Below are 25,533 nucleotides of genomic sequence, written 5' to 3'. Positions count from 1 at the left end.
CAGATCAATGTGGAGCTATATACAGGAAGTACCAGTACCAGATCAATGTGGAGCTATATACAGCGAGTACCAGTACCAGATCAATGTAGAGCTATATACAGGGAGTACCAGTACCAGATCAATGTGGAGCTATATACAGAGAGTACCAGTACCAGATCAATGTGGAGCTATGTACAGGAAGTACCAGATCAATGTGGAGCTATATACAGGAAGTACCAGTACCAGATCAATGTGGAGCTATATACAGCGAGTACCAGTACCAGATCAATGTAGAGCTATATACAGGGAGTACCAGTACCAGATCAATGTAGAGCTATGTACAGGAAGTACCAGATCAATGTGGAGCTATATACAGGAAGTTCCAGATCAATGTGGAGCTATATACAGGGAGTACCAGATCAATGTAGAGCTAAATACAGGAAGTACCAGTACCAGATCAATGTAGAGCTATATACAGAGAGTACCAGTACCATATCAATGTGGAGCTATGTACAGGAAGTACCAGATCAATGTGGAGCTATTTACAGGAAGTACCAGTACCAGATCAATGTGGAGCTATATACAGGGAGTACCAGTACCAGATCAATGTGGAGCTATATACAGGGAGTACCAGTACCAGATCAATGTGGAGCTATATACAGAGAGTACCAGTACCATATCAATGTGGAGCTATATACAGGGAGTACCAGTACCAGATCAATGTGGAGCTATATACAGGGAGTACCAGTACCAGATCAATGTGGAGCTATATACAGAGAGTACCAGTACCATATCAATGTGGAGATATGTACAGGAAGTACCAGATCAATGTGGAGCTATTTACAGGAAGTACCAGTACCAGATCAATGTGGAGCTATGTACAGGGAGTATCAGTACCAGATCAATGTGGAGCTATATACAGGAGTACCAGTACCAGCTATGTACAGGAAGTACCAGAGCTATTTACAGGAAGTACCAGTACCATATCAATGTGGAGCTATGTACAGGAAGTATCAGATCAACGTGGAGCTACATACAGGAAGTACCAGTACCAGATCAATGTAGAGCTAAATACAGGAAGTACCAGTACCAGATCAATGTGGAGCTATATACAGAGAGTACCAGTACCAGATCAATGTGGAGCTATATACAGAGAGTACCAGTACCAGATCAATGTGGAGCTATATACAGGAAGTACCAGATCAATGTGGAGCCAGTACCAGTACCAGATCAATGTGGAGCTATATACAGGAGTACCAGTACCAGATCAATGTAGAGCTATATACAGGAGTACCAGTACCAGATCAATGTGGAGCTATATACAGAGAGTACCAGTACCAGATCAATGTGGAGCTATGTACAGGAAGTACCAGATCAATGTGGAGCTATATACAGGAAGTACCAGTACCAGATCAATGTGGAGCTATATACAGCGAGTACCAGTACCAGATCAATGTAGAGCTATATACAGGAGTACCAGTACCAGATCAATGTAGAGCTATATACAGATCAATGTGGAGCTATATACAGGAAGTTCCAGATCAATGTGGAGCTATATACAGGAGTACCAGATCAATGTAGAGCTAAATACAGAGTACCAGTACCAGATCAATGTGGAGCTATATACAGAAGTACCAGTACCATATCAATGTGGAGCTATGTACAGGAAGTACCAGATCAATGTGGAGCTATTTACAGGAAGTACCAGTACCAGATCAATGTGGAGCTATATACAGGGAGTACCAGTACCAGATCAATGTGGAGCTATATACAGGGAGTACCAGTACCAGATCAATGTGGAGCTATATACAGAGAGTACCAGTACCATATCAATGTGGAGCTATATACAGAGAGTACCAGTACCAGATCAATGTAGAGCTATATACAGAGAGTACCAGTACCATATCAATGTGGAGCTATATACAGAGAGTACCAGTACCAGATCAATGTAGAGCTATATACAGAGAGTACCAGTACCATATCAATGTGGAGCTATGTACAGGAAGTACCAGATCAATGTGGAGCTATTTACAGGAAGTACCAGTACCAGATCAATGTGGAGCTATATACAGGGAGTACCAGTACCAGATCAATGTGGAGCTATATACAGGGAGTACCAGTACCAGATCAATGTGGAGCTATATACAGAGAGTACCAGTACCATATCAATGTGGAGCTATATACAGGGAGTACCAGTACCAGATCAATGTGGAGCTATATACAGGGAGTACCAGTACCAGATCAATGTGGAGCTATATACAGAGAGTACCAGTACCATATCAATGTGGAGCTATGTACAGGAAGTACCAGATCAATGTGGAGCTATTTACAGGAAGTACCAGTACCAGATCAATGTGGAGCTATGTACAGGGAGTATCAGTACCAGATCAATGTGGAGCTATATACAGGGAGTACCAGTACCAGATCAATGTAGAGCTATGTACAGGAAGTACCAGATCAATGTGGAGCTATTTACAGGAAGTACCAGTACCATATCAATGTGGAGCTATGTACAGATAGTACCAGTACCAGATCAATGTGGAGCTATGTACAGGAGTACCAGATCAATGTGCAGCTATATACAGGAAGTACCAGTACCAGATCAATGTGGAGCTATATACATAAGTACCAGTACCATATCAATGTGGAGCTATATACAGAGAGTACCAGTACCAGATCAATGTGGAGCTATGTACAGAGAGTACCAGTACCATATCAATGTGGAGCTATGTACAGGAAGTACCAGATCAATGTGGAGCTATATACAGGAAGTACCAGTACCATATCAATGTGGAGCTATATACAGAGAGTACCAGTACCATATCAATGTGGAGCTATGTACAGTACCAGTACCAGATCAATGTGGAGCTATATACAGGAAGTACCAGATCAATGTGGAGCTATATACAGGGAGTACCAGTACCAGATCAATGTGGAGCTATATACAGAGAGTACCAGTACCATATCAATGTGGAGCTATATACAGAGAGTACCAGTACCATATCAATGTGGAGCTATGTACAGAGAGTACCAGTACCAGATCAATGTGGAGCTATATACAGAGAGTACCAGTACCAGATCAATGTGGAGCTATATACAGAGTGTACCAGATCAATGTGGAGCTATGTACAGAGAGTACCAGTACAATATCAATGTGGAGCTATGTACAGGAAGTACCAGATCAATGTGGAGCTATATACAGAGAGTACCAGTACCATATCAATGTGGAGCTATGTACAGAGAGTACCAGTACCAGATCAATGTGGAGCTATGTACAGGAAGTACCAGATCAATGTGGAGCTATATACAGAGAGTACCAGTACCATATCAATGTGGAGCTATATACAGAGAGTACCAGTACCAGATCAATGTGGAGCTATATACAGGAAGTACCAGATCAATGTGGAGCTATATACAGAGAGTACCAGTACCAGATCAATGTAGAGCTATATACAGAGAGTACCAGTACCACATCAATGTGGAGCTATGTACAGGAAGTATCAGATCAACGTGGAGCTACATACAGGAAGTACCAGTACCAGATCAATGTAGAGCTAAATACAGGAAGTACCAGTACCAGATCAATGTGGAGCTATATACAGAGAGTACCAGTACCAGATCAATGTGGAGCTATATACAGAGAGTACCAGTACCAGATCAATGTGGAGCTATGTACAGAGAGTACCAGATCAATGTGCAGCTATATACAGGAAGTACCAGTACCAGATCAATGTGGAGCTATATACAGCGAGTACCAGTACCAGATCAATGTAGAGCTATATACAGAGAGTACCAGTACCAGATCAATGTGGAGCTATGTACAGAGAGTACCAGTACCATATCAATGTGGAGCTATGTACAGGAAGTACCAGATCAATGTGGAGCTATATACAGAGAGTACCAGTACCATATCAATGTGGAGCTATATACAGAGAGTACCAGTACCATATCAATGTGGAGCTATGTACAGAGAGTACCAGTACCAGATCAATGTAGAGCTATGTACAGGAAGTACCAGATCAATGTGGAGCTATATACAGAGAGTACCAGTACCAGATCAATGTGGAGCTATATACAGAGAGTACCAGTACCATATCAATGTGGAGCTATATACAGAGAGTACCAGTACCATATCAATGTGGAGCTATGTACAGAGAGTACCAGTACCAGATCAATGTGGAGCTATATACAGAGAGTACCAGTACCAGATCAATGTGGAGCTATATACAGAGAGTACCAGTACCAGATCAATGTGGAGCTATGTACAGGAAGTACCAGATCAATGTGGAGCTATATACAGAGAGTACCAGTACCATATCAATGTGGAGCTATGTACAGAGAGTACCAGTACCAGATCAATGTGGAGCTATGTACAGAGAGTACCAGTACCAGATCAATGTGGAGCTATGTACAGAGAGTACCAGTACCAGATCAATGTGGAGCTATGTACAGGAAGTACCAGATCAATGTGGAGCTATATACAGAGAGTACCAGTACCATATCAATGTGGAGCTATATACAGAGAGTACCAGTACCAGATCAATGTGGAGCTATATACAGGAAGTACCAGATCAATGTGGAGCTATATACAGAGAGTACCAGTACCAGATCAATGTAGAGCTATATACAGAGAGTACCAGTACCACATCAATGTGGAGCTATGTACAGGAAGTATCAGATCAACGTGGAGCTACATACAGGAAGTACCAGTACCAGATCAATGTAGAGCTAAATACAGGAAGTACCAGTACCAGATCAATGTGGAGCTATATACAGAGAGTACCAGTACCAGATCAATGTGGAGCTATATACAGAGAGTACCAGTACCAGATCAATGTGGAGCTATGTACAGGAAGTACCAGATCAATGTGGAGCTATATACAGGAAGTACCAGTACCAGATCAATGTGGAGCTATATACAGCGAGTACCAGTACCAGATCAATGTAGAGCTATATACAGGGAGTACCAGTACCAGATCAATGTGGAGCTATATACAGAGAGTACCAGTACCAGATCAATGTGGAGCTATGTACAGGAAGTACCAGATCAATGTGGAGCTATATACAGGAAGTACCAGTACCAGATCAATGTGGAGCTATATACAGCGAGTACCAGTACCAGATCAATGTAGAGCTATATACAGGGAGTACCAGTACCAGATCAATGTAGAGCTATGTACAGGAAGTACCAGATCAATGTGGAGCTATGTACAGGAAGTACCAGATCAATGTGGAGCTATATACAGGAAGTTCCAGATCAATGTGGAGCTATATACAGGGAGTACCAGATCAATGTAGAGCTAAATACAGGAAGTACCAGTACCAGATCAATGTAGAGCTATATACAGAGAGTACCAGTACCATATCAATGTGGAGCTATGTACAGGAAGTACCAGATCAATGTGGAGCTATTTACAGGAAGTACCAGTACCAGATCAATGTGGAGCTATATACAGGGAGTACCAGTACCAGATCAATGTGGAGCTATATACAGGGAGTACCAGTACCAGATCAATGTGGAGCTATATACAGAGAGTACCAGTACCATATCAATGTGGAGCTATGTACAGGAAGTACCAGATCAATGTGGAGCTATTTACAGGAAGTACCAGTACCAGATCAATGTGGAGCTATGTACAGGGAGTATCAGTACCAGATCAATGTGGAGCTATATACAGGGAGTACCAGTACCAGATCAATGTAGAGCTATGTACAGGAAGTACCAGATCAATGTGGAGCTATTTACAGGAAGTACCAGTACCATATCAATGTGGAGCTATGTACAGAGAGTACCAGTACCAGATCAATGTGGAGCTATGTACAGAGAGTACCAGATCAATGTGGAGCTATATACAGGAAGTACCAGTACCAGATCAATGTGGAGCTATATACAGGAAGTACCAGTACCATATCAATGTGGACCTATATACAGAGAGTACCAGTACCAGATCAATGTGGAGCTATATACAGAGAGTACCAGTACCAGATCAATGTAGAGCTATGTACAGGAAGTACCAGATCAATGTGGAGCTATATACAGAGAGTACCAGTACCAGATCAATGTGGAGCTATATACAGAGAGTACCAGTACCATATCAATGTGGAGCTATGTACAGAGAGTACCAGTACCAGATCAATGTAGAGCTATGTACAGGAAGTACCAGATCAATGTGGAGCTATATACAGAGAGTACCAGTACCATATCAATGTGGAGCTATATACAGAGAGTACCAGTACCATATCAATGTGGAGCTATGTACAGAGAGTACCAGTACCAGATCAATGTAGAGCTATGTACAGGAAGTACCAGATCAATGTGGAGCTATATACAGAGAGTACCAGTACCAGATCAATGTGGAGCTATATACAGAGAGTACCAGTACCATATCAATGTGGAGCTATATACAGAGAGTACCAGTACCATATCAATGTGGAGCTATGTACAGAGAGTACCAGTACCAGATCAATGTGGAGCTATATACAGAGAGTACCAGTACCAGATCAATGTGGAGCTATATACAGAGAGTACCAGTACCAGATACAGTGGTTTTTACTCTTACCTGTGTGCTGCGCCTGACTCCTTCGCTCTCCTCCTGATAGACTCTGACAGTTTGACACGTGTTCTGCTCAGTAAATACAGTGGTTTTTACTCTTACCTGTGTCCTGCGCCTGACTCCTTCGCTCTCCTCCTGATAGACTCTGACAGTTTGACACGTGTTCTGCTCAGTAAACACAGTGGTTTTACTCTTACCTGTGTGCTGCGCCTGACTCCTTCGCTCTCCTCCTGATAGACTCTGACAGTTTGACACGTGTTCTGCTCAGTAAATACAGTGGTTTTTACTCTTACCTGTGTGCTGCGCCTGACTCCTTCGCTCTCCTCTAGATAGACTCTGACAGTTTGACACGTGTTCTGCTCAGTAAACACAGTGGTTTTACTCTTACCTGTGTCCTGCGCCTGACTCCTTCGCTCTCCTCCTGATAGACTCTGACAGTTTGACACGTGTTCTGCTCAGTAAATACAGTGGTTTTACTCTTACCTGTGTCCTGCGCCTGACTCCTTCGCTCTCCTCTAGATAGACTCTGACAGTTTGACACGTGTTCTGCTCAGTAAACACAGTGGTTTTACTCTTACCTGTGTCCTGTGCCTGACTCCTTCGCTCTCCTCCTGATAGACTCTGACAGTTTGACACGTGTTCTGCTCAGTAAATACAGTGGTTTTACTCTTACCTGTGTCCTGCGCCTGACTCCTTCGCTCTCCTCTAGATAGACTCTGACAGTTTGACACGTGTTCTGCTCAGTAAATACAGTGGTTTTTACTCTTACCTGTGTCCTGCGCCTGACTCCTTCGCTCTCCTCTAGATAGACTCTGACAGTTTGACACGTGTTCTGCTCAGTAAACACAGTGGTTTTACTCTTACCTGTGTATGAGCCTGACTCCTTCGCTCTCCTCTAGATAGACTCTGACAGTGTGGAAATGTAACCTTTATTTAACCAGGCCAGCCAGTTAAGAACAAATTCTTATTTACCACGACAGCCTACCGGGAACAGTGGGTTAACTGTCATGTTCATTGGCAGAACAACAGATAGGGTCAGTGCAGATAGACCGGGTAACCATTCATTCATTATTTTGCAGTCTTATGGTGTCTCGGAGCCTGTTGGTCTGAGAGCCGATGCTCTGGTACCATTTGCCGAACGGTAGCACAGTGAACAGTCTATGACTTGGGAGTCTTTCTCAATTTTTCAGGTCTTCCTCTGCCTCTGCCTGGTATAGATGTCCTGGATGGCAGGGAGCTCGGCCCCAGTGATGTACTGGGCAGTCCGCACCATCCTCTTTCGTGCTTTGCTGTTGAGGGCGGTGCATTTACTATATCAAGCTGTGATGCAGCCATTCAAAATGCTCTCGATGGTGCATCTGTAGAACCTTTTGAGGAACCTAGGGCTAAACTTTTCAGCCTCCTCTGTCGTGGGCTGTTCACAACAGTGCAGGTGTGAATGGACCATGTTAAGTCAGTGAAGAGAAGTGAACAGGAGCACATTTTGGGAGGAAGGAGAGATAGTTGTGACATAGTCACTGTCGCCCTGCCCAGTACAGATAGGAGACACCTGTTAATTCTCCACTCACCCCTGACCCCTGACCCGTGACCTCACCTTACACTGCTGGCTAGGTCCTCTTGTTATGTCTGTCAGTCATATTCGGACACAACGTGTGTGTGTGTGTGTGTGTGTGTGTGTGTGTGTGTGTGTGTGTGTGTGTGTGTGTGTGTGTGTGTGTGTGCGCGCGTGCGCGTGTGCGTGTGTGCTCTGTCTGGACTCCTAGTCTTTGCTGAGCTGTACTGTATAGGTCACTACTGCTGTTGGAAACATTAGCTTACACATTCATCCACGTAAACACAAGTAGAGACACACACACATCCATGCATGAGCAGGTGTGTGTGTGTGTGTTTTCTGAGCTCTGGCCTCATAATCAATGACCTGCTCAGGGTGATGGATGAGGGGAAAACACAGAGTTAGCTCTCTCACACTCTCTCTCTCTCTCTCTCTCTCTCTCTCTCTCTCTCTGTCTCTCTCTCTCTCTCTCTCTCTCTCTCTCTCTCTCTCTCTCTCTCTCTCTCTCTCTCTCTCTCCATTTCTTTGTGGAGCTGAAGGTCATGTCAGGGAGTGGCCAGCTCCTACAGTATATATTCAGCAGTCAGTCACATGTGAACTGTATGTGTTGTGTCAGTGTATGGCTGTCAGCATGCTTTACAGTCTGCAGCACACAATCCATGTCTTTGGTTTTGCATGCGTAAATGTTGTTCATGTGTGTGTGTGTGTGTGTGTGTGTGTGTGTGCATGCTTGTGTCTGTGTCCTGTCGTGTCCCACCCCAGGCCAGGGTGGAGAATGAGATACTAGACTATAAGGACTTGGCTGCACTGCCTAAGGTCAAGGCCATATACGAGGTCCAGCCACCTGACCTCATATCATCCTACCAGTCCCAGCATCATCCTACCATATCATCCTACCAGCCCTACCCCAGATACTCCTCAGATGACATAGAGACCTTCAGCTATGGAGAGGTACTAAGTGCTACGGAGCTTTCAGGAAATACACCTATGTTATTTTCTTTTAAGTCTTCTCTAAATTCACTGACAGTTGATAAACAAGATAAATAAATACGTTTCTAATATTGATGAACTGAACTGAATCTATTTCCTGAGTTGAGATAATGGACCATTATGCTTCAGACAATCATTTCTGCTTTCTTTCTCATGTATTTGTTTTACAGTCACCTGGGACTCTCTGTTCTCAGGTTAGTAACCTTGTTGTTTTACAGTCACCTGGGACTCTCTGTTCTCAGGTTAGTAACCTTGTTGTTTTACAGTCACCTGGGACTCTCTATTCTCAGGTTAGTAACCTTGTTGTTTTACAGTCACCTGGGACTCTCTGTTCTCAGGTTAGTAACCTTGTTGTTTTACATTCACCTGGGACTCTCTGTTCTCAGGTTAGTAACCTTGTTGTTTTACAGTCACCTGGGACTCTCTGTTCTCAGGTTAGTAACCTTGTTGTTTTACAGTCACCTGGGACTCTCTGTTCTCAGGTTAGTAACCTTGTTGTTTTACAGTCACCTGGGACTCTCTGTTCTCAGGTTAGTAACCTTGTTGTTTTACAGTCACCTGGGACTCTCTATTCTCAGGTTAGTAACCTTGTTGTTTTACAGTCACCTGGGACTCTCTGTTCTCAGGTTAGTAACCTTGTTGTTTTACAGTCACCTGGGACTCTCTGTTCTCAGGTTAGTAACCTTGTTGTTTTACAGTCACCTGGGATTCTGTTCTCAGGTTAGTAACCTTGTTGTTTTACAGTCACCTGGGATTCTGTTCTCAGGTTAGTAACCTTGTTGTTTTACAGTCACCTGGGACTCTCTGTTCTCAGGTTAGTAACCTTGTTGTTTTACATTCACCTGGGATTCTGTTCTCAGGTTAGTAACCTTGTTGTTTTACATTCACCTGGGACTCTCTGTTCTCAGGTTAGTAACCTTGTTGTTTTACAGTCACCTGGGACTCTCTGTTCTCAGGTTAGTAACCTTGTTGTTTTACAGTCACCTGGGACTCTCTGTTCTCAGGTTAGTAACCTTGTTGTTTTACAGTCACCTGGGACTCTCTGTTCTCAGGTTAGTAACCTTGTTGTTTTACAGTCACCTGGGATTCTGTTCTCAGGTTAGTAACCTTGTTGTTTTACAGTCACCTGGGACTCTCTGTTCTCAGGTTAGTAACCTTGTTGTTTTACAGTCACCTGGGACTCTCTGTTCTCAGGTTAGTAACCTTGTTGTTTTACAGTCACCTGGGACTCTCTGTTCTCAGGTTAGTAAAATTGTTGTTTTACAGTCACCTGGGACTCTCTATTCTCAGGTTAGTAACCTTGTTGTTTTACAGTCACCTGGGACTCTCTGTTCTCAGGTTAGTAACCTTGTTTTTTACATTCACCTGGGATTCTGTTCTCAGGTTAGTAGTTGTTTTACATTCACCTGGGACTCTCTGTTCTCAGGTTAGTAACCTTGTTGTTTTACAGTCACCTGGGACTCTCTGTTCTCAGGTTAGTAACCTTGTTGTTTTACAGTCACCTGGGACTCTCTGTTCTCAGGTTAGTAACCTTGTTGTTTTACAGTCACCTGGGACTCTCTGTTCTCAGGTTAGTAACCTTGTTGTTTTACAGTCACCTGGGATTCTGTTCTCAGGTTAGTAACCTTGTTGTTTTACAGTCACCTGGGACTCTCTGTTCTCAGGTTAGTAACCTTGTTGTTTTACAGTCACCTGGGACTCTCTGTTCTCAGGTTAGTAACCTTGTTGTTTTACAGTCACCTGGGACTCTCTGTTCTCAGGTTAGTAAAATTGTTGTTTTACAGTCACCTGGGACTCTCTATTCTCAGGTTAGTAACCTTGTTGTTTTACAGTCACCTGGGACTCTCTGTTCTCAGGTTAGTAACCTTGTTGTTTTACATTCACCTGGGATTCTGTTCTCAGGTTAGTAACCTTGTTGTTTTACATTCACCTGGGACTCTCTGTTCTCAGGTTAGTAACCTTGTTGTTTTACAGTCACCTGGGACTCTCTGTTCTCAGGTTAGTAACCTTGTTGTTTTACAGTCACCTGGGACTCTCTGTTCTCAGGTTAGTAACCTTGTTGTTTTACAGTCACCTGGGACTCTCTGTTCTCAGGTTAGTAACCGTGTTGTTTTACAGTCACCTGGGACTCTCTGTTCTCAGGTTAGTAACCTTGTTGTTTTACAGTCACCTGGGACTCTCTGTTCTCAGGTTAGTAACCTTGTTGTTTTACATTCACCTGGGACTCTCTGTTCTCAGGTTAGTAACCTTGTTGTTTTACAGTCACCTGGGACTCTCTGTTCTCAGGTTAGTAACCTTGTTGTTTTACAGTCACCTGGGACTCTCTGTTCTCAGGTTAGTAACCTTGTTGTTTTACATTCACCTGGGATTCTGTTCTCAGGTTAGTAACCTTGTTGTTTTACAGTCACCTGGGACTCTCTGTTCTCAGGTTAGTAACCTTGTTGTTTTACAGTCACCTGGGACTCTCTGTTCTCAGGTTAGTAACCTTGTTGTTTTACATTCACCTGGGACTCTCTGTTCTCAGGTTAGTAACCTTGTTGTTTTACAGTCACCTGGGATTCTGTTCTCAGGTTAGTAACCTTGTTGTTTTACAGTCACCTGGGACTCTCTGTTCTCAGGTTAGTAACCTTGTTGTTTCCAACAGAATGAATAATCATTTCTGTGATCAGTGGTCTGTGGATATGTGGATAGTTGTGTATCTGTCTTTCTTTACCCTTCTCTCTTACTCTATCTCTGTCTGTACCTATTTTTCTTTCTTTCTCCCCCACTCTGTCATCCCCCCTCTCCCCCACTCTGTCATCCCCCTCTCCCCCACTCTGTCATCCCCCTCTCCCACACTCTGTCATCCCCCTCTCCCCCACTCTGTCATCCCCTCTCCCCCACTCTGTCATCCCCCTCTCCCCACGCTGTCATCCCCCTCTCCCCCACTCTGTCATACCCCCTCTCCCCCACTCTGTCATCCCCCTCTCCCCCACTCTGTCATCCCCCTCTCTGTCATCCCCCTCTCCCCCACTCTGTCATCCCCCTCTCCCCACTCTGTCATCCCCACTCTCCCCCACTCTGTCATCCCCCTCTCCCCCACTCTGTCATCCCCCTCTCCCCCACTCTGTCATCCCCCTCTCCCCCCACTCTGTCATCCCCCTCTCCCCACTCTGTCATACCCCTCCCCCCACTCTGTCATCCCCCTCTCCCCCACTCTGTCATCCCCCTCTCTGTCATCCCCCTCTCCCCCACTCTGTCATCCCCCTCTCCCCACTCTGTCATCCCCCTCTCCCCACTCTGTCATCCCCCTCTCCCCCACTCTGTCATCCACCCTCTCCCCCACTCTGTCATCCCCCTCTCCCCCACTCTGTCATCCCCCTCTCCCCCTCTCCCCACTCTGTCATCACCCCTCTCCCCCACTCTGTCACCCCCTCTCCCCCACTCTGTCATCCCCCTCTCCCCCACTCTGTCATCCCCTCTCCCCCACTCTGTCTTCCCGCCTCTCCCCACTCTGTCATCCCCCTCTCCCCCACTCTGTCATCCCCCTCTCCCCACTCTGTCATCCCCCTCTCCTCCTCTCCCCACTCTGTCATCCCCCTCTCCCCACTCTGTCATCCCCCTCTCCCCACTCTGTCATCCCCCTCTCCCCCACTCTGTCATCCCCCTCTCCCCCACTCTGTCATCCCCCTCTCCCCACTCTGTCATCCCCCTCTCCCCACTCTGTCATCCCCCTCTCCCCACTCTGTCACCCCCCTCTCCCCCACTCTGTCATCCCCCTCTCCCCACTCTGTCATCCCCCTCTCCCCAACTCTGTCACCCCCTCTCCCCACTCTGTCATCCCCCTCTCCCCCACTCTGTCATCCCCCTCTCCCCCACTCTGTCATCCCCCTCTCCCCCACTCTGTCATCCCCCTCTCCCTCTTCTCCCTCTCCCTTTAGAAGCTGTATTACAATATAGACAAGAGACAGAGACAGTGTTCCAGCCCTGCCTACATGGACGGCTCTCCCTCCTTCAACCGCCAAGCCATGTCTCCCATCACGTCTCACTCACCGCAGCACTATGGACACCCTGGTGAGTCACACTCACACCAAGCCATGTCTCCCATCACGCCTCACTCACCGCAGCACTATGGACACCCTGGTGAGTCACACACACACCAAGCCATGTCTCCCATCACACCTCACTCACCGCAGCACTATGGACACCCTGGTGAGTCACACACACACCAAGCCATGTCTCCCATCACGCCTCACTCACCACAGCACTATGGACACCCTGGTGAGTCACACACACACCAAGCCATGTCTCCCATCACGCCTCGCTCACCGCAGCACTATGGACACCCTGGTGAGTCACACACACACCAAGCCATGTCTCCCATCACGCCTCACTCACCGCAGCACTATGGACACCCTGCTGAGTCACACACACACCAAGCCATGTCTCCCATCACGCCTCACTCACCGCAGCACTATGGACACCCTGGTGAGTCACACACACACCAAGCCATGTCTCCCATCACGCCTCGCTCACCGCAGCACTATGGACACCCTGGTGAGTCACACACACACCAAGCCATGTCTCCCATCACGCCTCACTCACCGCAGCACTATGGACACCCTGGTGAGTCACACACACACCAAGCCATGTCTCCCATCACGCCTCACTCACCGCAGCACTATGGACACCTTGGTGAGTCACACACACACCAAGCCATGTCTCCCATCACGCCTCGCTCACCGCAGCACTATGGACACCCTGGTGAGTCACACACACACCAAGCCATGTCTCCCATCACGCCTCACTCACCGCAGCACTATGGACACCCTGGTGAGTCACACACACACCAAGCCATGTCTCCCATCACGCCTCACTCACCGCAGCACTATGGACACCCTGGTGAGTCACACACACACCAAGCCATGTCTCCCATCACGCCTCGCTCACCGCAGCACTATGGACATCTTGGTGAGTCACACACACACCAAGCCATGTCTCCCATCACACCTCACTCACCGCAGCACTATGGACACCCTGGTGAGTCACACACACACCAAGCCATGTCTCCCATCACACCTCACTCACCGCAGCACTATGGACACCCTGGTGAGTCACACACACACCAAGCCATGTCTCCCATCACACCTCGCTCACCGCAGCACTATGGACACCTTGGTGAGTCACACACACACCAAGCCATGTCTCCCATCACACCTCACTCACCGCAGCACTATGGACACCTTGGTGAGTCACACACACACCAAGCCATGTCTCCCATCACGCCTCGCTCACCGCAGCACTATGGACACCCTGGTGAGTCACACACACACCAAGCCATGTCTCCCATCACGCCTCACTCACCGCAGCACTATGGACACCCTGGTGAGTCACACACACACCAAGCCATGTCTCCCATCACGCCTCACTCACCGCAGCACTATGGACACCCTGAATTTCGAGTCTCATAGCAAAGTGTCTGAATACTTATGTAAATAAGGTGTTTTTGTTTTTGTTTTTTTAATAGATTTCTAAAAATCCATTTTCGCTTTGTCAATATGGGGTATTGTGTGTAGATTGATGTTTTTATTAAATCCATTTTAGAATAAGGCTGTAACTTAAAACAAAATGTGCATAAAGTCAAAGTGTCTGAATACTTTCCGACTGCACTGTATATTCCACCATGTGACAGTTAATGCATTTAAAAGCAGTGACTAGCAGGGGGAGGAAGCGTGTACCTTTCCTTCTAGCTTCCTGTGCTAAGATGGTCCAGTATGCCTTTCCTCAATGCTGCAGCCACTGTTGATCACCTTTTCCTTTGGTTCTGATTGGTTGGGAGGGACTGGATGGCAGGACAAAGCCCTTTCTTCATGCTCATGTTTCTTTTGCTGTGATTGGCTAGTGCTGGCTGCAGGCTCTGAGAGTGGCAGGAGCTCACCCTATTACGGCTCGCTGGAGGGGCGGCCTAGTACTCCTACCACATACCACGCCCCCAAGCATTTCCATGTACCAGGTAGGACCACACTTCAACTGTGACCCAATGGCCCCCTATTCTCTATGGAAGTGCAATATATTTGGAATAGGGTGCCATTTGGGACGTGCCCTCTTCATCTCCTCATCTTTCCATCTTCTCTTCATCTCCTTATCTTTCCATCTTCTCTTCATCTCCTCATCTTTCCATCTTCTCTTCATCTCCTCATCTTTCCATCTTCTCTTCATCTCCTCATCTTTCCATCTTCTCATCTTTCCATCTTCTCTTCATCTTCTCATCTTTCCATCTTCTCTTCATCTCCTCATCTTTCCATCTTCTCTTCATCTCCTCATCTTTCCATCTTCTCTTCATCTCCTTATCTTTCCATCTTCTCTTCATCTCCTCATCTTTCCATATTCTCATCTTTCCATATTATCTTCTCCACTTCTGCTTCTCCTCTATTTGTATATTTCCTCAAACTCTCTTGTTATCAGCTACGGTTGCTATGGTTCGGTATAGCTCTTCCCTTTACCTCCTTCTACCCTTCACTTCCTCCCTCACTCCTCCATGTTTCACATCAATCTCCTCCCTTCTCTCTCTTTCTCCCCTCCCTCTCTCCTCCCTCCCTCTCTTTCTCCAGCCTCAGGTGAACCCAACATCTACAGCAAACCTCCCATCTATAAGAGAACGGGTACAGTGGCTTAGCCCCGCCTTATCCTGGCTGTTGTCCCATCAGTGACTGATTGATGTTTTCCGTAGCCTGTCTTCCTATCAGTGTAGTAGCCCTTAGTATTGTGCTTGTAGGGTTAGTTCAGGTCTATTATGAGACCACAGTGGTAGATGAAGGGTTAGTTCAGGTCTCTTATGAGACCACAGTGGTAGATGAAGGGTTAGTTCAGGTCTATTATGAGACCACAGTGGTAGATGTAGGGTTAGTTCAGGTCTATTATGAGACCACAGTGGTAGATGAAGGGTTAGTTCAGGTCTATTATGAGACTACAGTGGTAGATGAAGGGTTAGTTCAGGTCTCTTATGAGACCAAAGTGGTAGATGAAGGGTTAGTTCAGGTCTCTTATGAGACCACAGTGGTAGATGAAGGGTTAGTTCAGGTCTCTTATGAGACCACAGTGGTAGATGTAGGGTTAGTTCAGGTCTATTATGAGACCACAGTGGTAGATGAAGGGTTAGTTCAGGTCTATTATGAGACCACAGTGGTAGATGAAGGGTTAGTTCAGGTCTCTTATGAGACCACAGTGGTACATGATGGGTTAGTTCAGGTCTCAGTGGGACCTAGCTTCACTCATCTAGTTTAGAATGAAACCAAACCACTAGTTACTGTGGTGTGAGTGTGTGTGTGTGTTACTGTGGTGTGTGTTACTGTGGTGTGTGTTACTGTGTTGTGTGTGTACTGTGGTGTGTGTTACTGTGGTGTGTGTGTACTGTGGTGTGTGTGATTTACTGTGGTATGTGTGTGTTACTGTGGTGTGTGTGTACTGTGGTGTGTGTTACTGTGGTGTGTGTGTGTTACTGTGGTATGTGTGTGTACTGTGGTATGTGTGTGTACTGTGGTATGTGTGTGTACTGTGGTGTGTGTGTACTGTGGTGTGTGTGTGTGTACTGTGGTGTGTGTGTGTTACTGTGGTGTGTGTGTGTTACTGTGGTGTGTGTGTACTGTGGTGTGTGTGTGTACTGTGGTATGTGTGTGTGTGCTGTGGTGTGTGTGTACTGTGGTGTGTGTGTGTACTGTGGTGTGTGTGTGTACTGTGGTATGTGTGTGTTACTGTGTTGTGAGTGTTATCATGCTATAAGAGTATTATAGAACAGTGCATCACAGACGTGTGGTTATGGTGTGTTATGAATGAGGGTCAGGAGTTGTTCTTAGTCAGGTCACATGGTTATGGAAATAGGACACACTCCAGGGAGAGGGAGTGGGAGGGGGAGAGGGATGGAGGGGGGAGGGAGGGAGGGAGGGAGGGAGGGAGGGAAATGAATATTAGCATAATCAGCAGTATTATTCAGTCCACTCTAGTGATATTGATCCCTCATATTGTTCTGTGATTATGTTCAATAGAGGACATGTGTTGGCCACTAGAGGAGACATGGGCTCATCCATAGACCACAGGCCTGTTATGTGCTCATTAGTCCATTGATACCTACATGGAAGAGATACTATGATATATGACTCACTTGTGGATATAGGTTAGATAAATACAGTAAATAGTGATTAGGACTCATGGTATTGTAGGGTTGACTTAAAGCATTTCGCTACACTCGCAATAACATCTGCTAACCATGTGTATGTGACCAATAACATCTGCTAACCATGTGTATGTGACCAATAACATCTGCTAACCATGTGTATGTGACCAATAACATCTGCTAACCATGTGTATGTGACCAATAACATCTGCTAACCATGTGTATGTGACCAATAACATCTGCTAACCATGTGACCAATAACATCTGCTAACCATGTGTATGTGACCAATACATTTTGATTTAGAGTGGTTAGTGGTAGTGTTGTATCTCTGTTCTGTTATCTTCCATGTTGGTAACAAACATCGGGACTTGGGATGCCAGTAATATCTCTCTTTTCTTTCTTCCCTTTCTTCCTTTCATGGTTTCTGATCACGTTAATTTACTTCCCTCCTTCAATCTTTCCCTGATGAACTAACTAACCTCTGTAAGTTCCTTCCTCCTCTCTGTCTGTCTGTCTGTCTGTCTGTCTGTCTGTCTGTCTGTCTGTCTGTCTGTCTGTCTGTCTGTCTGTCTGTCTGTCTGTCTGCCTGCCTGCCTGCCTGCCTGCCTGCCTGCCTGCCTGTCTGTCTGTCTGTACCATTTGACTATCTATCTCCTCTGTCTGTCTGTACCATCTGACTATTATCTATCTCCTCTGTCTGTCTGTACCAGATGACTATATATCTTCTTTGTCTGTACCAGATGACTATCTATCTCACCTGTCTGTCTGTACCAGATGACTATCTATCTCCTCTGTCTGTACCAGATGACTATCTATCTCCTCTGTCTGTACCAGATGCCTATCTATCTCACCTGTCTGTCTGTACCAGATGACTATCTATCTCCTCTGTCTGTACCAGATGACTATCTATCTCACCTGTCTGTCTGTACCAGATGACTATCTATCTCCTCTGTCTGTACCAGATGACTATCTATCTCCTCTGTCTGTCTGTACCAGATGACTATCTATCTCCTCTGTCTGTCTGTACCAGATGACTATCTATCTCCTCTGTCTGTACCAGATGACTATCTATCTCACCTGTCTGTCTGTACCAGATGACTATCTATCTCCTCTGTCTGTACCAGATGACTATCTATCTCACCTGTCTGTCTGTACCAGATGACTATCTATCTCCTCTGTCTGTCTGTACCAGATGACTATCTATCTCCTCTGTCTGTACCAGATGACTATCTATCTCCTCTGTCTGTCTGTACCAGATGACTATCTATCTTCTTTGTCTGTCTGTACCATTTGACTATCTATCTCACCTGTCTGTCTGTACCAGATGACTATCTATCTCACCTGTCTGTCTGTCTGTACCAGATGACTATATATCTCCTCTGTCTGTACCAGATGACTATCTATCTCCTCTGTCTGTACCAGATGACTATCTATCTCCTCTGTCTGTACCAGATGACTATCTATCTCCTCTGTCTGTACCAGATGACTATCTATCTCACCTGTCTGTCTGTACCAGATGACTATCTATCTCCTCTGTCTGTACCAGATGACTATCTATCTCACCTGTCTGTCTGTACCAGATGACTATCTATCTCCTCTGTCTGTCTGTACCAGATGACTATCTATCTCACCTGTCTGTCTGTACCAGATGACTATCTATCTCCTCTGTCTGTCTGTACCAGATGACTATCTATCTCCTCTGTCTGTCTGTACCAGATGACTATCTATCTCCTCTGTCTGTCTGTACCAGATGACTATCTATCTCACCTGTCTGTCTGTACCAGATGACTATCTATCTCACCTGTCTGTCTGTACCAGATGACTATCTATCTCCTCTGTCTGTCTGTACCAGATGACTATCTATCTCCTCTGTCTGTCTGTACCAGATGACTATCTATCTCCTCTGTCTGTCTGTACCAGATGACTATCTATCTCCTCTGTCTGTCTGTACCAGATGACTATCTATCTCCTCTGTCTGTCTGTACCAGATGACTATCTATCTCCTCTGTCTGTCTGTACCAGATGACTATCTATCTCCTCTGTCTGTCTGTACCAGATGACTATCTATCTCCTCTGTCTGTCTGTACCAGATGACTATCTATCTCCTCTGTCTGTCTGTACCAGATGACTATCTATCTCCTCTGTCTGTCTGTACCAGATGACTATCTATCTCCTCTGTCTGTCTGTACCAGATGACTATCTATCTCCTCTGTCTGTCTGTACCAGATGACTATATATCTCCTCTGTCTGTACCAGATGACTATCTATCTCACCTGTCTGTCTGTACCAGATGACTATCTATCTCCTCTGTCTGTCTGTACCAGATGACTATCTATCTCCTCTGTCTGTCTGTACCAGATGACTATCTATCTCCTCTGTCTGTCTGTACCAGATGACTATCTATCTCACCTGTCTGTCTGTACCAGATGACTATCTATCTCACCTGTCTGTCTGTACCAGATGACTATCTATCTCCTCTGTCTGTCTGTACCAGATGACTATCTATCTTCTTTGTCTGTACCATTTGACTATCTATCTCACCTGTCTGTCTGTACCAGATGACTATCTATCTCCTCTGTCTGTACTAGATAACTATCTATCTCACCTGTCTGTCTGTCTGTACCAGATGACTATATATCTTCTTTGTCTGTACCAGATGACTATCTATCTCACCTGTCTGTCTGTCTGTACCAGATGACTATATATCTTCTTTGTCTGTACCAGATGACTATCTATCTCACCTGTCTGTCTGTACCAGATGACTATCTATCTCCTCTGTCTGTACTAGATGACTATCTATCTCCTCTGTCTGTCTGTACCATCTGACTATTATCTATCTCCTCTGTCTGTCTGTACCAGATGACTATATCTTCTTTGTCTGTACCAGATGACTATCTATCTCACCTGTCTGTCTGTACCAGATGACTATCTATCTCCTCTGTCTGTACCAGATGACTATCTATCTCCTCTGTCTGTCTGTACCATATGACTATCTATCTCCTCTGTCTGTCTGTACCAGATGACTATCTATCTCCTCTGTCTGTACCAGATGACTATCTATCTCACCTGTCTGTCTGTACCAGATGACTATCTATCTCACCTGTATGTCTGTCTGTACCAGATGACTATCTATCTCCTCTGTCTGTCTGTACCAGATGACTATCTCCTCTGTCTGTACCAGATGACTATCTATCTCCTCTGTCTGTCTGTACCAGATGACTATCTATCTCCTCTGTCTGTACCAGATGACTATCTATCTCCTCTGTCTGTCTGTACCAGATGACTATCTATCTCCTCTGTCTGTCTGTACCAGATGACTATCTATCTCACCTGTCTGTCTGTACCATCTGACTATCTATCTCCTCTGTCTGTCTGTACCAGATGACTATCTATCTCCTCTGTCTGTCTGTACCAGATGACTATATATCTTCTTTGTCTGTACCAGATGACTATCTATCTCACCTGTCTGTCTGTACCAGATGACTATCTCTCTGAGATCAATCTTTGGACTGAGACATGAAACTAAGAATGTAGAATTCACCTTCCGTAAAACTTCCTGTACTCTCTTTCCCAGTACAGTATCTTCCTGTACTCTCTTTCCCAGTACAGTATCTTCCTGTACTCTCTTTCCCAGTACAGTATCTTCCTGTGCTCTCTTTCCCAGTACAGTATCTTCCTGTACTCTCTTTCCCAGTACAGTATCTTCCTGTACTCTCTTCCAGTACAGTATCTTCCTGTACTCTCTTTCCCAGTACAGTATCTTCCTGTACTCTCTTTCCCAGTACAGTATCTCCCTGTACTCTCTTTTCCAGTACAGTATCTTCCTGTACTCTCTTTCCCAGTACAGTATCTTCCTGTACTCTCTTTCCCAGTACAGTATCTTCCTGTACTCTCTTTCCCAGTACAGTATCTTCCTGTACTCTCTTTCCCAGTACAGTATCTTCCTGTACTCTCTTTCCCAGTACAGTATCTTCCTGTACTCTCTTTCCCAGTACAGTATCTTCCTGTACTCTCTTTCCCAGTACAGTATCTTCCTGTACTCTCTTTCCCAGTACAGTATCTTCCTGTACTCTCTTTCCCATTACAGTATCTTCCTGTACTCTCTTTCCCAGTACAGTATCTTCCTGTACTCTCTTTCCCAGTACAGTATCTTCCTGTACTCTCTTTTCCAGTACAGTATCTTCCTGTACTCTCTTTCCCAGTACAGTATCTTCCTGTACTCTCTTTTCCAGTACAGTATCTTCCTGTACTCTCTTTCCCAGTACAGTATCTTCCTGTACTCTCTTTCCCAGTACAGTATCTTCCTGTACTCTCTTTCCCAGTACAGTATCTTCCTGTACTCTCTTTCCCAGTACAGTATCTTCCTGTACTCTCTTTCCCAGTACAGTATCTTCCTGTACTCTCTTTCCCAGTACAGTATCTTCCTGTACTCTCTTTCCCAGTACAGTATCTTCCTGTACTCTCTTTCCCAGTACAGTATCTTCCTGTACTCTCTTTCCCAGTACAGTATCTTCCTGTACTCTCTTTCCCAGTACAGTATCTTCCTGTGTATGACTTGGGGTCACTGATGGATTGCTGTGTAACATAAACTATGTCTTAAATGATACCCTACTCCCTATATAGTGCACTTTTTTTGACTAGGGCCCATAGGGACCACTATATATGGATTAGGATGTTATTTGGGATGCAGACTAACTCTAAGCTGTGTCATTGTGTTAACAGTCCACTCATCTCTCCACAGACAATCTCCCAGCCACCAAAAGCAGGACCAGCGAAGATCTAATCACATCCTCCAGACTGTCTACCTACTCTCCAGAACACTACACACAGTCAGAGTCTGACTCCTACCCCTATCCCAGATCCCCTAAAGGTATAACCTACACCCTACACCCTACTCTCCAGAACACTACACACAGTCAGAGTCTGACTCCTACCCCTATCCCAGATCCCCTAAAGGTATAACCTACACCCTACACCCTACTCTCCAGAACACTACACACAGTCAGAGTCTGACTCCTACCCCTATCCCAGATCCCCTAAAGGTATAACCTACACCCTACACCCTACTCTCCAGAACACTAAACACAGTCAGAGTCTGACTCCTACCCCTATCCCAGATCCCCTAAAGGTATAACCTACACCCTACACCCTACTCTCCAGAACACTACACACAGTCAGAGTCTGACTCGTACCCCTATCCCAGATCCCCTAAAGCAGGGGTGTCAAAGTCAAATGGACGGAGGGCCAAATAAAAAAATCAGCTACAAGACGAGGGCCGGACTGTTCGAATGTTCATTGAAAAATTTTTAAATGACGCATATAGTCTAGTGAACCTAATTGAACCTACTGAAAACCTAACAAATATATCACAATATGATCAGATAAATAAAGCAATATTTTCTTATGGCTCTGTCAGTAATCTTTAATTTTCAACAGACACAAAAGACAAATTTCCTTTATATAAATATCCCCATAACATGAACATTAAATGAAAGAAACCGGTATTCAAGGCACCATCAGTAGACTATATTTTCTATTTTAGCAAAAGTGGGCTAAATTTACTTCAAAGAAAAAACAATAATAGCAATTTTCTATCATCCACTCAACTGAAATATTTTTAAAATATAATTGGATTGAAATACAAAAAATAAAGTGCAAAAATCTATTAATCAAAAACAACACTTTGTTTAAGGAGTAACATGCAGTGAAAACAAATATTAAATTTTAACTTTTAAACTTGAACTGAGTAAAAACTCTAAATATGTGATTGCACAGTAATGTTCACTTGTTTGAGGTTGAGGGTGATACTTGGTGGTGTCCCATCTTTTCCACAAGTTCATCAATGTTCGGTAAGGCTCTGAGCTGAAGAAATCCTCAGAATTGAGTGGAGGTGTTCAGCAGTAAGTCACTTCTGTGTGATGTTTTGTTCAGGTTCATCAAAGAAAACAGTTGTTCACACAGGTATGTGCTGCCAAACATAGACAACGTTTGAGCAGCCTGGATGCCAGCTGGGGCATTGTGCCGGGAGGAAACGGGCGAACTCCGCAGCACCCACTGCCCTATTTTGCCCTCAGTGCATCATTGCATTGGAGGTCAATCAACTCCATTTGGAGGTTTGGTGGTGAGCTTTCCACGTCAACAGCAAATGGGTTACCAGCAGTTCCAACCTGCTTTTTTGTGCTTCAAAGTCAGCAAATCGGCGTCGAAAGTCAGCGGCAAGCATACCTATTTTATCAGCCAACTGTGTGCTCGGGAACGCACTGGTAGAGAGCTTCTCTTTCATGGTCTGGCAGCTGGGAAAGTGGCTCAAATTTTCTTTCCGCATCTGCGTCTCCCACAGAGTCAGTTTGGTTTTAAATGCCTTCACTGTACTGTACATATCAGAGATGACACGATCCCGACCCTGCAGCTGCAAGTTTATTGCATTCAGATGACTCGTAATGTCACACAGAAAAGCCATTTCACACAGAAACATTTCGTCTCGGAGTTGTGTTGTGTCTTTCCCTTTGCTGTCCAAGAACAGACAAATCTCCTCACGAGCTCGAAACATCTTTGAAGCACCTTTCCTGGCTTAGCCATCGCACCTCTGTGTGATAAGGCAAATCACCATGCTCCGTTTCTAACTCCGTCAGAAATGCCTTGAACTGGCGGTGATTCAAACCTTTGGCTCTGATAAAGTTAACTGTGCGTGATGATGCTCATTACATGCTCCATTTTCAAGGCTTTACCGCACAACGCTTCCTGGTGTATGATACAATGATAAGCTGTCAGCTCACCTGTCGCGTTTTCCTCTTGCATCTTTTCCCGTATCTTCGCCACCAGTCCGCTCCTGTGTCCACACATCGCAGGTGCTCCGTCGGTTGTCAAACCCACGAGTTTTTCCCAAGGCAGCTCCATCTCATTTACACATCTTGACACCTCTTCATACAAATCATGCCCCGTAGTTGTGCCATGCATAGGACGTAAAGCCAAAAACTCCTCTGTCACGCTTTAGGTTGGAGTCCACTCCGGGATGAAAATTGACAACTGGGCAATGTCAGAAATGTCGGTGCTCTCATCCACAGCCAAGGAATATGCAATAAAATCTTTTCCCTTTTTCACAAGCTGCTCTTTTAGATTGATGGACAACTGGTCTACTCTCTCGGCAATGGTGTTTCTGCTCAGACTCACATTTAAAAAGAGTTGCCTTTTTTTCTGGGCAAACTTCGTCCAAACTTTAATCATGCAGTTTTTGATGAAATCCCCTCCGTAAATGGCCGGGCTGATTTAGCGATCTCTTCTGCCAAAATAAAACTGGCCTTGACAGCAGCCTGGCCTTGTGATTTGGCTTTTTTGAACAGAGCCTGTCGAGATTTGAGGCCTCGTTTTAATTCCTCTGCCTTTTGTAGCCTTTGTTCCATGTCCATATTCTTGTTTTTGTCCGCGTGTTTCGTTTCATAATGTCGTCTCAGATTATACTCTTTCAGTACCGCCACACTTTCTCCACACAGAAGACACACAGGTTTTCCAGCTACCTTCGTGAACATATACTCCGACTCCCACCTTGTTTGAAACCCCGGTTCTCAGTATCCACCTTCCGTTTTGCCATTTTTGATGGGTATCTGAAAGTTAATTTTACTGTGATGCTGACGACTGCTGTGCCAATAAATATTGAAATGAAGCAGCCTACTGCTCGGTGCGTCACCTTTGCATTGTGGGAAATGTAGTATTGGTGCGTGTAAAAGATCTGCGGGCTGCCGGCTTGCTGCGGGCCGGTTCTAATAATAAATCAAGATCATCCCAGGGGCCGTAAAAAACCTTCTTGCGGGCCGGATGTGGCCCGCGGGCCTTGACTCTGACATATGTGCCCTAAAGGTATAACCTACACCCTACACCCTACTCTCCAGAACACTACACACAGTCAGAGTCTGACTCCTACCCCTATCCCAGATCCCCTAAAGGTATAACCTACACCCTACACCCTACTCTCCAGAACACTACACACAGTCAGAGTCTGACTCCTACCCCTATCCCAGATCCCCTAAAGGTATAACCTACACCCTACACCCTAGACCCTACTCTCCAGAACCCTACACACAGTCAGAGTCTGACTCCTACCCCTATCCCAGCTCCCCTAAAAGTACACCCTACACCCTACTCTCCAGAACACTACACACAGTCAGAGTCTGACTCCTACCCCTATCCCAGCTCCCCTAAAGGTACACCCTACACCCTACTCTCCAGAACACTACACACAGTCAGAGTCTGACTCCTACCCCTATCCCAGCTCCCCTAAAGGTACACCCTACACCCTACACCCTAGACCCTA

General features: G+C 45.3%; 1 protein-coding gene across 1 annotated transcript in view; it reads left to right on the top strand.

Annotated features, from left to right (window-relative positions):
- LOC115114989 (actin-binding LIM protein 3-like) overlaps window positions 1–25,533 on the top strand; it is a 134,716-nt gene that overhangs the window by 102,549 nt on the left and 6,634 nt on the right. Inside the window, exons 10-15 of the mRNA XM_065019875.1 lie at window positions 8,848–9,036; window positions 10,812–10,835; window positions 12,996–13,128; window positions 14,969–15,067; window positions 15,666–15,716; window positions 21,967–22,095. Of these exons, the coding sequence (XP_064875947.1) occupies window positions 8,848–9,036; window positions 10,812–10,835; window positions 12,996–13,128; window positions 14,969–15,067; window positions 15,666–15,716; window positions 21,967–22,095 (625 nt within the window). The remainder of the gene's footprint in view (window positions 1–8,847; window positions 9,037–10,811; window positions 10,836–12,995; window positions 13,129–14,968; window positions 15,068–15,665; window positions 15,717–21,966; window positions 22,096–25,533) is intronic.

The sequence above is a fragment of the Oncorhynchus nerka genome, linkage group LG6 (genome assembly GCF_034236695.1).
Source record: "Oncorhynchus nerka isolate Pitt River linkage group LG6, Oner_Uvic_2.0, whole genome shotgun sequence".
Lineage (NCBI taxonomy): Eukaryota > Metazoa > Chordata > Actinopteri > Salmoniformes > Salmonidae > Oncorhynchus > Oncorhynchus nerka.
The sequence above is the reverse complement of the archived record's forward strand: the minus strand, read 5'-3'. Positions and strand labels throughout refer to the sequence as shown.